The sequence below is a fragment of the Apteryx rowi genome, unplaced genomic scaffold (assembly GCF_003343035.1).
Source record: "Apteryx rowi isolate R43461 unplaced genomic scaffold, aptRow1 scaffold_71, whole genome shotgun sequence".
In the NCBI taxonomy this organism is placed as follows: Eukaryota; Metazoa; Chordata; class Aves; order Apterygiformes; family Apterygidae; genus Apteryx; species Apteryx rowi.
Window position 1 is genome coordinate 927,669 of NW_020450994.1, and position 15,597 is coordinate 943,265.

Genomic DNA, 15,597 nt, shown 5'->3' on the forward strand with positions numbered 1-15,597 from the left:
TTAGACTGATTCTCCTTCTCCAGATGTCCCAAGTTCACTTGTGTTTCTTTTGTCTTTTGATACATCCTCAAGCACAGCATGAAGAATGAGCAGATAAAAAGCAGTATCTGCCTACGAAGCAGGCTGCTTATAACTGCTTAGCCCCAGCATAGATAGGATCTTCAAATCTAGCAAAGAAAGAGAAATGAAGAGATAAAGGACAGAAGTGAAAGATATCAAAGATTTCTTAAGATATCCCGAAATTGGATAGCTTTAGATAAGCATCGAAGGTTTGTCTGCACTCAATCTTTTCAGATTCTCCTGTAACTGATAAAAATCCCCCCAAACCCAAAGGATCAGCACATAGCGAAGGCAGCAACATGTGTCACATGGAAATAGCCAGCACCAGAAAGTTTACTGTCTGGTTTAAAAATTGGCTATTTCCAGTGATCCCCATCTGCCATTGATATAATTGGCGGAAGTACTGATAGCGGCAGAGTGCCAGCAGGACTTTGGGCTTTGACAGGGAGAGGGGGGTAGCTAGCAAAGACTGGAGTGAAGCTAAAGCCCAGCACTTACCAGGTTATTACTCTTAACTTCACTTGCTAGGCAAGGGTGGATACCTGTCCCTACAGGCCTTCCTGCTACAAGGTGCTGAATGGTACCGGTTAGGCCTGAAATGGTTCTGCTGTTTCTCAGGTGGAGGTTTAAATGTAAGGATTTCCATAGCTCTTCGGTGGGCTCTCTGTTGCTCCTGCAGGGACTCTTCCTGGCTTCTGGGATCTACAGTGGAGGGGCCGTTCTGGAGGGGAAGGGGCACTTGGATCCATCATTCCTCCTGTTTCCTGGGAAGAAGATGGGCAAAGAAGGAGGCGGCAACAATCCTGTCTACCGCAGGGGCTTGCTGAGAAAGAAGAGCAGGAAAGGGAATCCAAAGGAGCAGCAGACTGAATGCGAAGATCTTTCCTGAATGAACCCTAGGGTCCTAGTCCTCCTCCAGGCTCTTCTCCCATCAGCAATCCTATCAACTCTTTCCCAGCTCCATCTAGCAGCCTGTTGTCCTTCAGCTTCCCACCTTGGTTATCACGCTGCACACAGCCCTTCCCTTTCATTTTGCACGAGAGCAATTTCACACCCAGAAAACTTCTTTACCTCACTAAAATGAATTCTGCTAAGGAAAGTGCAATTTTCCATGTCTTAGCATTGCAACATTTCAGTAATAGTTGATCTTTTGAGCGTGAGGTATAAGGTAAAAACTTTGCAAATGGTAGCTGGTTCTGTGTGTTGGTGGAGCTGCTTTGGGAGGTGCCTGCAACTGATGGGGACAGTAACAGGTTCAAACCTTGCTGTGAGTCCTCACACAGTCAGTAGGGTACCTGTATGCTAGCGACAATGAGAACGAAGGAGAAAAAGCTTCCAGTGGGTTCCAGTACAGTCAGGAAACAAACTTGCCTACGGGTACTGTAAGACAGATTGTAAGCAGCTAATATACCAAAAGATGTGATTTGAACGTGGAGCATATATGTGAGTGGGGTTTCCATATGGGCACAGCTGTGTATCAGTATAAACCCTGCGAGTGTGGAGTATTACGAGCAGTCTGTGTTTGGGCCGGCAAACACAGTGTTACAGAGCCTGATTAGTGCCAGATGGATAATCGTTCTTTATAAATCTTCTGAGAAACATATGAAAAATATGATGTAAATTTTTGAAAAGAAGGTTATAGGGTCAGATGTACAGTGTCATCTGGGCACCTATGAATCTTATACATTCTTGTTTCTCCTGTAAAGTGTTTTTTTATGCCTAAAGATCTTGATTTTGATACTTGATTCAAAAACTAATAGCATCAGTATGACAGATTTAAAAACCTGGTGCCTCAGTAAGCATATCTGCTGATGAAAGTCAGAAACAACTGTCATGAAACATTTCCTGCTTATTGAACTGTTTCTGGGAAATCCCTTTAAACTGTAAAGCACATTAGAAATACAATATATATAATGTAAACAGAATCTACAGGACATTTTTAATTAAGAACATAGGATTTAGGACTGCTAGTCACTGAGTTGAGTTTTCTGTTGTTGTAGAATACCTAACTGAATGAATTTTTCAAGCTGTATCTTAAAACTGATGAGCTGGTTTGTCCCCAAAACTCCTATTTAAAGGTTTTTTTCCAGGACTTCACCTTTTAGGTAAGGAAGGTTAACCTTACACTAATTTCCACTTCAAATTTAGTCATGGTAAATTGATTTCCATTTCTTCCTGTATAAACATTTTATCTTAAGCAGCTCTGTTCCCACTCTGGTGTTTTGTACCTGAGCAGCTTCTAAAGCAAGCTTCTTTTTGCTTGATACGCTGTGTTCATGTGAGAATCCCAGCAACTGCTCCCTCCACTGTGCCCACTTTGCATGCATCTTCCTTGAATGGAGGGACTAGAACGTACTGGGTGTTCCAGACAAAATTTCACTTGTGCCTTTTCTGGTAGTAGCAATACTTTATTTCTTCTACTGGAGTTATCTCGCCTAATATATCCTGGAGGTAGGCTAGGGCTTTTTTCTTTCTTTTTTTCTTTTTTCCTGACGATGAGTTCCCATCTCAAAACACAAATTCCTGTTAGTTCCCAAGAGTATATCTGGAATGTGACACAGAGCTGTAAGGAGATACCAAGCATGCCAGTCTCTGCAAGGGCCAATTCACTTTGCTGTTGTGATTTATATTATACTGTGCCAGGGGCATGCCAGTATCTTTGGCTGATATCAAGTGCTTCAACTGTTGTGTCATCAATAAATTTCATTTGTGCATTTTGTGGCAATACGTCATTCATAAAAATATCAATTGAACTAGGCCCACGACCTGTCCTACAGCAACTTCTGTTATCTCCAGATGGGCCTCCTTTCCATGAATTTTACAGTTCTTACAATAATCTTATCCCCTCCTCAGCTATTTCCCTTCCTCCATGGTTTTAAATACACTGGTTTTCAGAAGTCTAAATAGATTAGAGCTATTGCACTTCTGTGGCACACACAAAAAAAAGGGTGAAGGGAGAAAATCAGCAAGCTTTTGAAAGAAAGGCAAGAGGTTAATCTGGTACAATCCATATTTCAGAAGCCTGTGTTAACCTTTATCCTGCTTTTCATATATCTTTCATTTATTACTAAGTTTTTACTCTTTCCTTCAGGGTTTTTCCATCCTCCAGCACAACTGAGATTAGGCTTATTAGTTACTAACCACCTAAATCAATTCCCCAATCTTTCTGAAACTGCAATTTGAAAGGCCATATGATTGCTTTCACCAGTTGTAGACAATAATTCCCCAACCTGACAGATTTAGTAAAATGCTTACTACCAGACCTGTAATGGTATGCCCTAATTTTTTCATTATTTTGAGAAAAAGATGATGTTGTTCTGAGACTTGATTACCTTAAATTCTTTGAATTTTGTTATCTAGTTCAGATACAGACTTTTGTATTTCCATACTGCCATTCCCCATCACTGCCCTGAGTTCATCATCATCCTTACTGAAAGCAGAGGCATGGTATTTGTTGTTTTTAGGGCTGAGTGTAGTTTATCTTTAATCTTGAACAAATCTTTAATGTAGAAGGTCACTGCTTTCTATTGTTCTCTGTTTATATGACTAAGGAAACTTTTAGTGTATTTTTAAAATTATTCTGCAAGATGTAACACAGCCTGACTTTTGAAATTTTTTACTGTATCCTCTTTCTTCTTGACCTCCACATTCCAGCTTTTTTGTTGCACAGCAATAACTGGTAAACAATATCCGTTCAAGACTGTCTGTGGGGTCAGTACAAAGCTGTCAGATTATGGCAATACACATGATGGGTTTCATTGAATCTGTATTGCTCTTTTTTAAAAAAAGAAATTTAACTAGTTACTTTTATTTTCTCCTTACAACAGGTACCTTTTGAAAAGGAAACTCTGTATCAACTGTAGTGAAGCTTGCTACAGACTCATGAATTTGTCCTTTTCAGAAAATGAATATTTTGATTTCCTGAGCCAGGTGGGTTTTCTTCACTTCTCATAGCAAGTACTGAGAAGGAATGAATGAAAACAAGGCACAGATTAGATTGGAGGGTTTTTGGTGACAGCTGGCAGGGTACATAAGGTTTGTTACTGCTATAAGTACAAGTGAAAGCATATGATAATCCTAAAGAAAACACTATTACATTTCACTTTCTTATTTTATTATACAAAGCTATGGTAATAGAGTTTCATTTGGAAATAGCAAAACATTTTTACCTGTTTAAAGCAAGCTTCCACCAAGTTTGGAGGGAACATATTTCTGTGAAAAGGAAAGAAAAGAACATGAGAATAATAAGATTCTAGTAATACCTTAAGTAGCCGCACGGCTATAGAAAGGAATAGATCAGCTAATTACCAAAGGAGTCCTAAGATGAACAGGTATGTATTTATGCATACAGTGAGCAGAGCTTCGCATATACCATTGGTCTGGTTGGCTTTATCAGGACAAGAAACAGCAGGGTTGGATAGATAATGTCGATTGTGATCTCTGTACCCAGTGGTGCACAGCGAGTCACCTTATGAAGCAGAGTATTAGCTAAATTGCCAAACAAAGCTCTGTGGCTCTGTGCCGACTTTTAATTTTGTATTTATTAATGCTGTCTGAATACAGATTAATAAAAAAGTCATTAATATTTAGTGCACTTCCACTTCTCAAATAATTTTTACAGTCACGTAGCTTAGGGTGTCTTGACTTCTATTACTCAATCTACTGTCTTGTTGTGATTAATATTAATATTAATAAATATTCCCAAAGTTTGAATATTCTTTAGTAAGTTACATACACACATATAAATTTATATGTGTGCATGTGTGTACTTTTTACATAGGGAGGTTTTGTTTGTCTGTTTATTTTCCATAATGGTGACATTTCTGATGGGATTAGAGGCAGCCTAACTGAATAAATCTTGAGGAACCCGAGGGTAAACCTCTTCATGGGTCTTTCTGAAGTCCCCCTTCCTGGGAGCATGACTCTTGGAGGCCTTTCTCCGTGTCTCTGACTTCTCCAAGGGGGTTAGTATAACACAAATTTTTGGCCTTTACCTGTGGAAAAGCTTCTGAGCTCAATACTTCAGCCTCCCTACTCCCTGGAATACATCTAGGACATGTTAGCTGCACAAAAGAGGCACTGCAGAGCCTCTCTGAGCAAGGAGAAAAACAGCTGTCACATCTGTGCTCCTTTGTTCCAAGTATTTTACTTGCCTCTTGCTCGAATTCCCTTCCCATACCTACAAATATACAAAGTTAAGAAGATGGACCTAGTTTGGGAGCTACAATTCAAAACCAAGATGAGTAACTAAATCAGGGTTTCAAGTGGAGTGAGAAACCTGTCAAAAGTTGGAAGTAAAGGAAAGCAGAGGAATTTGGTAATAAGGACTGTGCTGTGGAAGGAAGGAAAAAGACCCATGCAGACAGCAGGACAGAAATCTTTTGTGTGTGTGTAATATTGCTTCGATTTTTAAAAGCAGTTTCTTCCCTTGCAACTTAGCCTGATTTGAAAACAAATCCATGTATTGTTCTTTAATTTGTAGTGTTGTTGGTGTTAGAGACATTGGTGTCACCTAGTTGAAAGACATCTGGGTAGTTTATCCAGTCCCTGTCTAAAATTCTCTACTGTCATGGTGTGACTCTAAGTAGTACTGTTGTTGTTACTGGGAGAGAAAATGTGCAATATCATAGCCATACCTGATTAAATCAAGAAAGGCATCTGCTGCTGTCACTTGCACAATTTTGCCTTCTCTGTGCATGTTTTCTTTTGTGCCTTTCCCAGGGTGGATGATGACCACAATGATTATACCAATCAGTACAGCAATGATCGTAGTACTCATGTAGTAGACTACTGCTCGGACTCCCATCTTCCCTGATGCTTTACTATCCAGGGCAGCAATTCCTAGTAAATTTAAGCACAAGGACATATACCTCATACAGTTGAGAGCAAAGACTGTAAACTCAGCATCATGAAAATGGTTTTGTGGGAAGAGTTTTGACAACCAGGACATCTAAAGCTCTCCAGCATATGCTGGCCCTCTGTTGCAGCCCATACTGCCAGTGTCTTCCCATCCCACCCCTGTTGCTTGTTATTGCAGAACTATTACAAGAGTTACAGCTTTCTGTGCTATGTTAACACATGTTAATAAGGCAAAGATTATTGGTCTGATGCAGCGTAGCTTTTCCTATATTCCACTGAGGCAATACACAGAGTTTTTAATTAGCATAGTTACCATAGTCTGAAAAATGCACCTTAGAAATCTGCACCTAATTTGTAATGGTAAGAAAGGAAACAGCACTCTCAAGTGATGTTGATAATGCTTGCTACAATTAAGACGTATGAAGAGTTCTCGTCAATTCTTAATGGAATGACCTGAGTTTACCTTTGTCCCAAGCCATGGGAGTTAAAATAGATTAAACGCTGTTAGCTGGTTTCAGAAAATGCTCGCTATTGTATGAATAAGCATTTAGAGTCTTTTAGAGTCTTTTATAAGCTTTGCAAAACTTGTGACATTAATCCTAATTCTTGGCTGGTCTTAATGCGTCTGAATACTAGGGCGCTCAGTGTGGCATCTGCTAAAGTATTTGTTCATCACATTGCACCAACAGGGCTGGACCATGGTTTTTAAGTGAATGTGCAGCTCTGCCCCAGGGGAACTCCGACTCTCTGAGCAAGAGTGTCTCATGAGTGCTGTCCGAAATGGAAACGCTCCCTCTCTTTCCAAACAGGTGCAGTTAGTGTGCCTCTCCTTACAATTTCAAGTCATCAAGTAACTTCCCATACTTCATTCGGAGGCCTGCACCAGCTGTCTCGAATGCCGCTAATGTTTCTTGTTGGAGTCTTGCCTTCAAAGTGCCGAACGATGAAAGAGGTCAGGAAATGGAGCCCTTTATTATCTCCTCCTATGGACCCCTATATGGCACCGTCTGATCCAAACCTTGACTGACTGTCCACATGTTTATCCAGGTTCTATCTTTGTATGTATAGAATATAATGAAAGTTGCCCACTTTTTGCTCTGGATTGCCCATTTTGCAGGAAAAAGCATGCAAAATAGGGCAAAAGAAGTGCCCGAATGTAAATAATATGGAAATATAAAACTAGAATCATGACTGGGCAAAACTAAATATTTTCTCAAAATGCCTATCATTACAGATATAGCACACTTCTATCTTACAAAGGAGGGAATACGTACTACTGGAGTTACAGTGAAACCGCTCTAGCTAATCACTGATTGTACTGAGATCAAGGCTGTATTCCAGGCTCCGATCGAATCTTCAAAGTATAAAACTAATCACATGCTTCACACTTACCCTTTCATTTCAGCTGGGGCATGCCTGGCCTTTCAGCAGAAGCCATTAGTGCCAGTAAGATCTGTACCCACAAAATTCACGTCAATAGACTTGCTCCCTGAGCTGCTTGATTTATATGGGCCATTGTAGTAGAAAAACAAAGCGTTACAGGCACAATATGAAACTGAAAATGGAAACCCAACATTTGAAGCGTCTGATCCTTAACTTCTCTGCTCCGCTCTTGCATCAGTAAAACTAGATGATAATACTTGGTTGTGGTAAGTGCACATTTATACGTTTTGAAATTCTGTGAGGAAGATGGTAAATGCTAGCAAGTAATAAATAGCTTTCCTATTTTTATAAACAGAAAGTAAATCCTAAAGCCACCCTGTCACTGGATGGAGAATTTCTTGCTTTTTTAGATTCCTTAAAATAATGCAAATGTTACTATAATTAATTAATGCTTAAAAATAAAGTTAATAATTATTGGAGGTTTTGCAGATCTGATAATGAGTTCTACAATGCTTATATCAGAAAGCTTTTGTTACGAATTTTATTTTTAAAGTATCAGTATGTAACTTAAAAAGTAGTCAATTTAGGATGTGAAAAAAATGCATGCAAACTGCATGTGTCAAATTAGTCTTTATATATTTTTAATTTAAATTGATTTATGTTCTTACTTGCCATTTCTAAAGTAGCAGAAATGGGCAGTGTATTTTTTATTTTAGCTAAGTGTAGTTTTAAACTTGGTTGCATCCTGAATGTGAAGAGCTAAACTGAACCTATGTAGTTTGGTGCGAAGACTGGGAAATGCACAGCTGTTAAATCAAGCCGTTCCTCATCCCTGCCCCTGCCGGGGAACAGGCTCCGGGCCAGACACTGAGCGCCGTCAGCCGGAGGGTTCACAGGCTTAGGTGCTTACCAATTTCTTTCGTTGCGCTCTACACTTGAGACTGGCCTGTGTCCCCTACACGCCAAAAATCACTAGGAGTCAGCGTAGGGCACATCTTACACCAAGGCTTGCTGTGCTGAAGGATTAGAGCTTGTGATCCTGCTTCCTCCCTGGACTGGTCCTGGGCCAGAGCGACGCGCCGTGTGCAGCGGTACGTCAGGGGCACGAGTCTTGCTCCTGTCTTTGTGAGCTGCTTTCCAGCGTGGCTTCCCGCCACGCGTGACTGCGCCGCCCCTTGCTTTAGCTGCTCGCTCGCGCTTCCGCTCCTGCTTGCCGTGCCGTGGCTTTTGAGCTTGAAAGTGGGGGGCAGCAGCTCCTCTCCTCATGAGCGCTAACCGCCGGTGGCGCGTACAGCAGCAAGCAGTCAAAGCGGAGGGCTGGCAGGCGTAGGCACGAGCAAGAGCTGTGCGGAGAAGCAGGTTCTCGGCTCGGAGAGCGGCTGCGGGGGAGCTGCGGGGCAGCCCCCCTCCCGCTGGCGCTAGCGGGAACCCGGGCCGCTCTCCAGGGCCACACGCGCTACCTGCCAGGCTCCAAGCCGCGAAAGCTTCCAGCGTACCAACAACGGGGATTATCTAAAAAAATATTTCAAATCTGTTTTTAGAACATGAGAAAACGAAGCGTTTCGTTCTCTTTGCGTTTTCAGAGGTTGGCAAGATTTCTCGGAGGCGAGTGGGTCTCTGGAAGGGCCCTTAATGGCGAAGCAGTAAAGCGAGCGCCGAAGCTTTCGTGCATCGCAGACCATCGTAGCCTCGCTCCGTCCTTTCACAGAGCCGCCCGTGTCCGGCAGGAGATGCGTGCGCCCCTTGCCTCCCGCTCGCCGCTCGCTCCTCCGCAGGGCTGCTGGCTCCGGCCTCTCGGCCGCCTCCCTGCCCTCCGCCGAGGGGCCTGGGAAACTCTGCCGTGCCACCGGCCCCCTCGCCCGGGGATGCCCGACGTCGCCCAGGCGACCCCGAGCGGCGAGCCCGTCATCTCGCCCAGCTCGTGCGCGCGCAGCCAGCGTGAACGGGGAGGACTGTCGGTACGGATGGGCAGCGAAGGAAGGGAAGAAAGGAAGGGGCAGGCCCGAGGCCGGCAGACTGCAAACAAACCGCAGCCCGCGCTCCTGTCCTCCCCCTTCGCCCCCTCCTTCCCTCGCTTCGGAAGTAAGCGGGGAACCAGTCACGCTGCGGGGGAAATCAAGACATAACAAGGAGCTCTGCAGAGTGCCAGGACAGAAAGCAAAGCGCTACGTTGGTCTTTTAACAAAGGGGAGCAATGAGAATATTTTTAAGAGGTAGGAAAGGCAGCAAGCAAATAAGGAGGGTAATGGCGAGAGAAGGAAAAAGAGCGAGAAAGGATGCAGGAAAAGGAGAAGAAATTGTTGTTAGGGAAGTTTATTAAAACCTCTGAATTGTTAATCATTGCTTTATTCTTTATCATTCTGCAAATTAGCATGAACTAATCAAGCAGTAATTTTTTTGAATAGCTACTATATTATTACTCTTTTTGTGTCAATTATATTGTTATTTTAGTGCACTTATGATTCTAGCTTCTACTGAATTCTGGAATTTATAAATTTAGAGGTACTTCTATTTCTATACTTCTGCTTATTAATTTCCTCAACATAACAGGCAGGCTGTACATAGTTTACTTTGCAATTTTGGATTATACTAAGGCATGGAGCTAAACACAGAGTGATGATATTGTGCTCTTCAGTAAGTTCAAAGATAAAATATCTTGAGCATATTCTCTTTAAATAATATATAAACCAATAGCTCTGGAGCTGCTTGTTCAAAAAAAAAAAAAAAAAAAATCCAAGTAGTTATCTTAAAAGCCAAAAAGCAGAGCCTATGCTAAAATGTCCTACAACTTCAGAACTTTAATTAGTGCAACTGGATCAACTGATTTCTTGCAGAGAAGCCCAGTGTCCCAAAGCCATAAACTGTAAGCTATTTAAATATGACATTTGAGTTTAAGCACATTCCTATCTTTGCTATAGCAGTACCTAAGAGTTGCTACCTGCTTTTTTTTAAAAGCTTTTTTAGAAAAAAAGGAATATACATATTTACATAATAGAAGGAATATGCACATTTATAACAGTGATAACTGGTCAGCAGCTGTTATGACCGAGGCCCTATTTCTGCATCTAAATCCCTAGTCAGCAAAGCATTCTTGGAATTACATTTAATCCTTAATGGTAATTGTTAACTAATGTGGTTTGCTGAATCAGGGCCTATAATTACCAGTTTTTAAATGGGATGGCTTTCTTTAGACTCATCAGCCTTAAATAGTTCCAGTAATAAGTGGTATGCACTTGCCGCAGTGGGCAAGTAGCAAGATTCTTCTTTTTTTGCTTTTTCTGAAACAAAAAAAGCCACTACTGTCAGAGTAATAGTTGGCCCATTTAGGACCGATCCTAATGACTTCAGCGATTTTCCATTTGTCAGAGCAAGCAAGACTGTCCCGGGTGGGGAGGGGAGTGTGCGTGTGTGTGTATACATATAGGCATATGTATAGTTTCAATTTGAAAAATTATAATGCTCAACTACTACCTTTTATGTATAAAATTCTGAAAGTTTCTGAAAGCTTTTGCTGCCCTTTAACAAATTTTTGAAAAAATAAGAAATGTGTCTGCTTTCCTACACTAAAATTCTTGTATTTTATATAAGGGAATCTAACATTCTGCCCAAAATGTTTTAAACTTTTGTTACTTTAAAAGTATTTTTGATGCATAATGATGCATTTGTAAATTTATAAAATGATGAACTAATACTGAATGAGTGTGTAGGACAAACTATGCATTCTGGTCCTCATAAATATTCACTACTGGAAATAAAAAAGGGAGGCTTTCTATGACTATTACAAATTTATACTAATTCAGCATTTTAGAACTGAACTGTTAATACTTCCTTGCTAATACAGATTTTTGTATACATTTCCTTTAGATATTTCAGACTCAATCTTTTAAAACAAAACATTGCAAACAGAACATCTTTTTATTGCTAATTATTTTCCCGTTTATCTTTTGCAGTCTCTTCATTAGGAAGCTGCAGTTGCTTGTTAGAGACTCCTCTGGTGGAACAGCAATAATGGCAACTGTTGATTCTGGAGTGTTGCCCTAATTTTGTTTCTTTTAGGTTGTCTTTCACTCTCCTAATGAAGCGGTCTTAAATGGGCTACTCCCGACCCCCTGCATCCACCGAGCGCTGTGTGATGAGTAAACTCACAGTGTGAGACCATGAGAACAATCCTTTTTGTGTATGTTGATGAGGATATGTGGAAATGAATAACACTGTGCAAGGTCAGAATAAAATGTCCTGACAGAAAAATTCTAAGGAAAAGCCATTAGTTAGGTAAAAATAGTGGAAATATTGCCTGAGTTTAATCAACATTACAAAGCTCTAAATCTTCATCCTGACAGCTGCTGAGCATGTCCTGAGCGGTGCTGAGCATTCCCAATGAAGAAAAATTAAATGAAAGTTAAAGCTTGGACCTCTGAGTCTTTTACAAGCCCCAGATTAATCCAAACTCTAGATTATTATTTTAATAGCAATGGTAGTAATAATACAAATAGAACGATAAAATTGCAAAGAAAAAAGATGTTTCCCAGTTCCATTAAAATCGTCGGACAAATACCTCACAGAAAAATGAGTAATTATATGTGATCCAAAGTTACATGACCATGATTAAGCCAAGCTGACTAAGGAAACTCATGGCTGGGATATAGTAGTGCAATTGAATGAGCCAATTTAATGGCTAAGAGTGGCTGCCCAAAGAAGCAGAGTGGCCCCACAGCTTTGCATTCCTGCCCCATCCCCTGCTACTAGAAAACTACTAACTTTGATGTTTGTAAGGTTGGTTTTTCTGTCAGTTTGTCGTTCTGTATCATCTCAGAAGGGAGTCCTAGGAACCCCAGAGCTTGTCCCAGGGGAGCGGATGGGGAGCATGCCTGGGAGCAGAATATGGACCTAGCCTTTTTGGCAGCAGTTTGCCATTACTCCAGCTTGGCTGTCTTGTCAGATGACATCCTTTGCTATTTGGTGGCAGCGCTGCTAAAGGAAGTTAAACATTCCTCACTTTCCCCTGATTATCTTTAAGCGAGCTCTGTTCTCCACTCCAGCACATGGCTGAACAAGAAACGTATGGTAGTGCAACAGCGAGGAGGGAACGAAGACGTGTGGAAGAGCAGCTGGGGTCAGGAGAGCTCCAGAGGGGCATGACTACTCCAACCAGGACTGCCCTTCAAAACAAACAAAAAAAAGGCATAAAAATATAGCCTCATGAAGATGTACAGATGTTCCTGTTACGTTTAAGAAAAAATCTCACTGCGTGATTGAATCGGAGAAATCACAGACCTTAAGAGAAAGATGGGGCTTGACAGCGTGTGGAAGAGTCCAGATAAGCACATGAATAAAGTGGAGCGCTTTTCGTGGTGGATACTCCACCACCTCAGCAAGAAGAAAGGTTGTAGTAGTTGCATGCATATGATGGAGAAAACCCTTTTCTAGAGGATGCTAATCTAACCTTGCCATACATATTTATTTCTGGTATTCGCAGAACACTTGGTTTGAAATATTTTTGTGAAATGATTGTACAATACTAGCAGAACATTACTGACTGGTGTGAGTGTCAGCTGTTCAAACAACTGAATGGGCCAAACAGTCTCTGGTGGCTTTACAGTGATTTTTACCTTCCAGTTTACCATGAATACTGAAAGACCATTTTGTTGTCATTCAACACAGAAAGGTAACATCACCGATACTACTCTTTCAGTGGAATAACTTCACTTTATGAAACTCTGTTTGGTTTCAGTGCACCAAGATTAGTGGTCATCTGATAAAAAAATTACAATGACAGTAATCTGCGGTGGGAAGTATTTCCTGGGTCCTCAAGTACAGTACTCCAGTACAGCAGGGAATGTATTATACAATCGTGGTTACAAATTTATTGAGCTTCCCTTTCAAATCTGTTGCTATTTTGACTCTCACTATTTTAGTGGTAGGGTATTCCACAGCCTTGCTCACTTGTTGTTTTGCTTGCTTCCATGGTGCTTTTTTAAACATGCTCAGATAACTTCCTTTTCTTCCTTTAAAATTCTTCTCTGGACATATATCAGGACAGCATCAGACAGTGAAGGCAGGGAAGAATTCAGTAAAACTCCCCAGTCTGTGATTGTTGTTGCTAAATAATTTATAAACACCAAAGTATTACAGCTCACAGTAAAATGAAATACGTATATACAGTACACATATACTGCATTTATTGAATGTCAGTGATATTTCTGTCACTGTAGGAAACTGCAAGAATATACTGTGCTGTTTGGAAGACTACAGTTGATTGACTTTTAAGGGTTGCAAGATAACAGAATACATTTGGCTGGCCAGTACTAAAGCATATTTCCTGAACCTCACATCTGCCTGAGCAGGACCCTGCTGTGGGGCTGTTTAGATACCCATTTAACTCTTCGCATTATTCCATCTTTTGCTCACAGTATTGGAATGTGCCAAACAATATGCTTTTTGAAGGGAAACTAGGGAGTAATTTATCTTCTTTATGTGTGCTAAGCAGAGCAGGAGGGAGAGGCAAGTAGGGATTCACAGCAAGCCATGGAGCAGTGATTAGTAACAGCTGACAGTCTCAGACCAAGACTCTCTTTCTTTGGTTACCTCATTGTAATAACAGAGTACAAAGGACCGACTGTCTTCAAGCCAAGAATCAGAAACCCAGGAACACAGAAAATAGCAGCTCACAATTTTTTTGGTAACAAAACACTGTGCTACCTGCATAGTGCAATTCTAAAAAGACATCCTTTTATGTTCAGACATTTGTACTACCCTTTCCTGGAAACGGGATTCTTCTGTTGGGCATGAAAATGCTCATTTTCTATAACTGCAGTGAAACAATGAGCACATAACATTTGATTAAGAAAAAGCCTAATGTAAGATGGTAAATTATTTCAGTTTAATTAGAAAAAAGTTCATTGTGGTAGCTGATAAGGCAAAGCAGTTAAGATAGCTTGAATCCTACAGGGCATGTACTTACAAGGCTGAAATAAATATGCTAGTAGATGTAACAGATTTCTGCCATATTCCCCAAGGATGAAAGTACTGCTTTTTACTCATTCTGAACATATTGCCCAAAATATCTACTTTAAACACAAAATGTACTACATCTTGGCAAGATACCAATGACAGAGATACCTTTCCTTTCTGAAGGGTGTTAAGCCCATTACGTAGTGTTCCTTAAAGTCCATAATGCAATATCTTGAAATACATGTGGAAGCTTTTAATCTGCTAAAAATCTGGTCTGAGTTTTGGCAGACTATGCCTGGAGTCCTTCAAAGACATGTTTTCATATGTGCAGCACTTATTAAAATTCCACAAATGCACAGTGCTTCTGTTCTTTGAGTGAATGTCTCCCATGTGATGAAGCCGTAAACTGTTTACTATGCTAAATCATTCCTCATCTAATTTAACTGCTACTGAAAAAATAATATGACATAATTTAGAATATAGATGTGAGATTAAAGTTATCCCTAAAGGAACAGCAGCTAGTAATGCAGCCTAATGTAAAAGTGTATTTGCTTTTACATCTTCAGTATGTAATAGATGTCTGAAGAGGCACTTCTGTTGCCTTGCTTTAAATATGAACTGAACATAATTCTAGTTGGAGAGCAATATTTAAAGAATGAAAAATCAAGATTGCCTTTCTAAAAAAGATACGGACAGGCATATCTCTATCTGTGTGCAAGATGACATGGGATTTAGGATATTTTACTGATTTGTGATTTGCCTCAGCTCTATGCTGGGGGCATCACTTTCTTGAAAATGTGGTCCAGTATTGTTGGCCAGGCAGTTCTGGGCTTCTTCGCTAAAACTTCCAATAGCAAAGCCACTTGCAGTGATAATTTCTTTTCTTTGGATGATTGTCCACTAGGATCTGACACTAGTTAAATTCATTTTATAGAGCTCCTGTAGCAGCCATCATTTGAAAGAAGTTCTACCCAGCCAGATGTGACTCAGCTAAGACTTGAGCTAATGGTAGTATGTTACTGCTGTTTCTGATAAAAACAAGGCCATTGGATTGCTGCTTTTGAATTTTAATTTCTTCACAACCCTGAGACATCATCTTTCTTTGCTAATCCGGCAATATTGAGGGATCTGCAACTCGTCAGTGGCAAAACATTGTTTGGTGCATCTGTGTCCTGCTTAAAAGTGATAAATTTTCAATTTGCTTTCAAGCTAATAGTTCATTCATCCGCTGCAGTGTTGTCCATTGATCTTCCAAAGAATTCATCTGAGCTGTTCGTGTTTCCTTTTTATCTATGGCACATACGCGCTGCTGGTGTTTACATGTTCTTGTAATCCTTTTAGTTT

General features: G+C 40.6%; 1 protein-coding gene across 5 annotated transcripts in view; it reads right to left on the reverse strand.

The window, feature by feature from the left end:
- SLC1A3 (solute carrier family 1 member 3) overlaps nucleotides 1-15,597 on the reverse strand; it is a 65,640-nt gene that overhangs the window by 14,267 nt on the left and 35,776 nt on the right. Inside the window, exons 1-3 of one of the 5 annotated variants that reach the window (XM_026087226.1) lie at nucleotides 8,213-8,396; nucleotides 5,697-5,901; nucleotides 4,230-4,272 (exon numbers count right to left, since the gene is read on the reverse strand). The exons of 1 other annotated variant lie outside the window; for it this stretch is intronic. In XM_026087226.1, the coding sequence (XP_025943011.1) occupies nucleotides 4,230-4,272; nucleotides 5,697-5,866 (213 nt within the window). In that variant the 5' untranslated portion in view covers nucleotides 5,867-5,901; nucleotides 8,213-8,396. Of the gene's footprint in view, nucleotides 1-2,288; nucleotides 2,387-4,229; nucleotides 4,273-5,696; nucleotides 5,902-8,212; nucleotides 8,397-15,597 lie in introns of those variants that run through there. 3 more of the 5 variants (XM_026087225.1, XM_026087227.1, XM_026087229.1) reach the window with 3 other exon arrangements.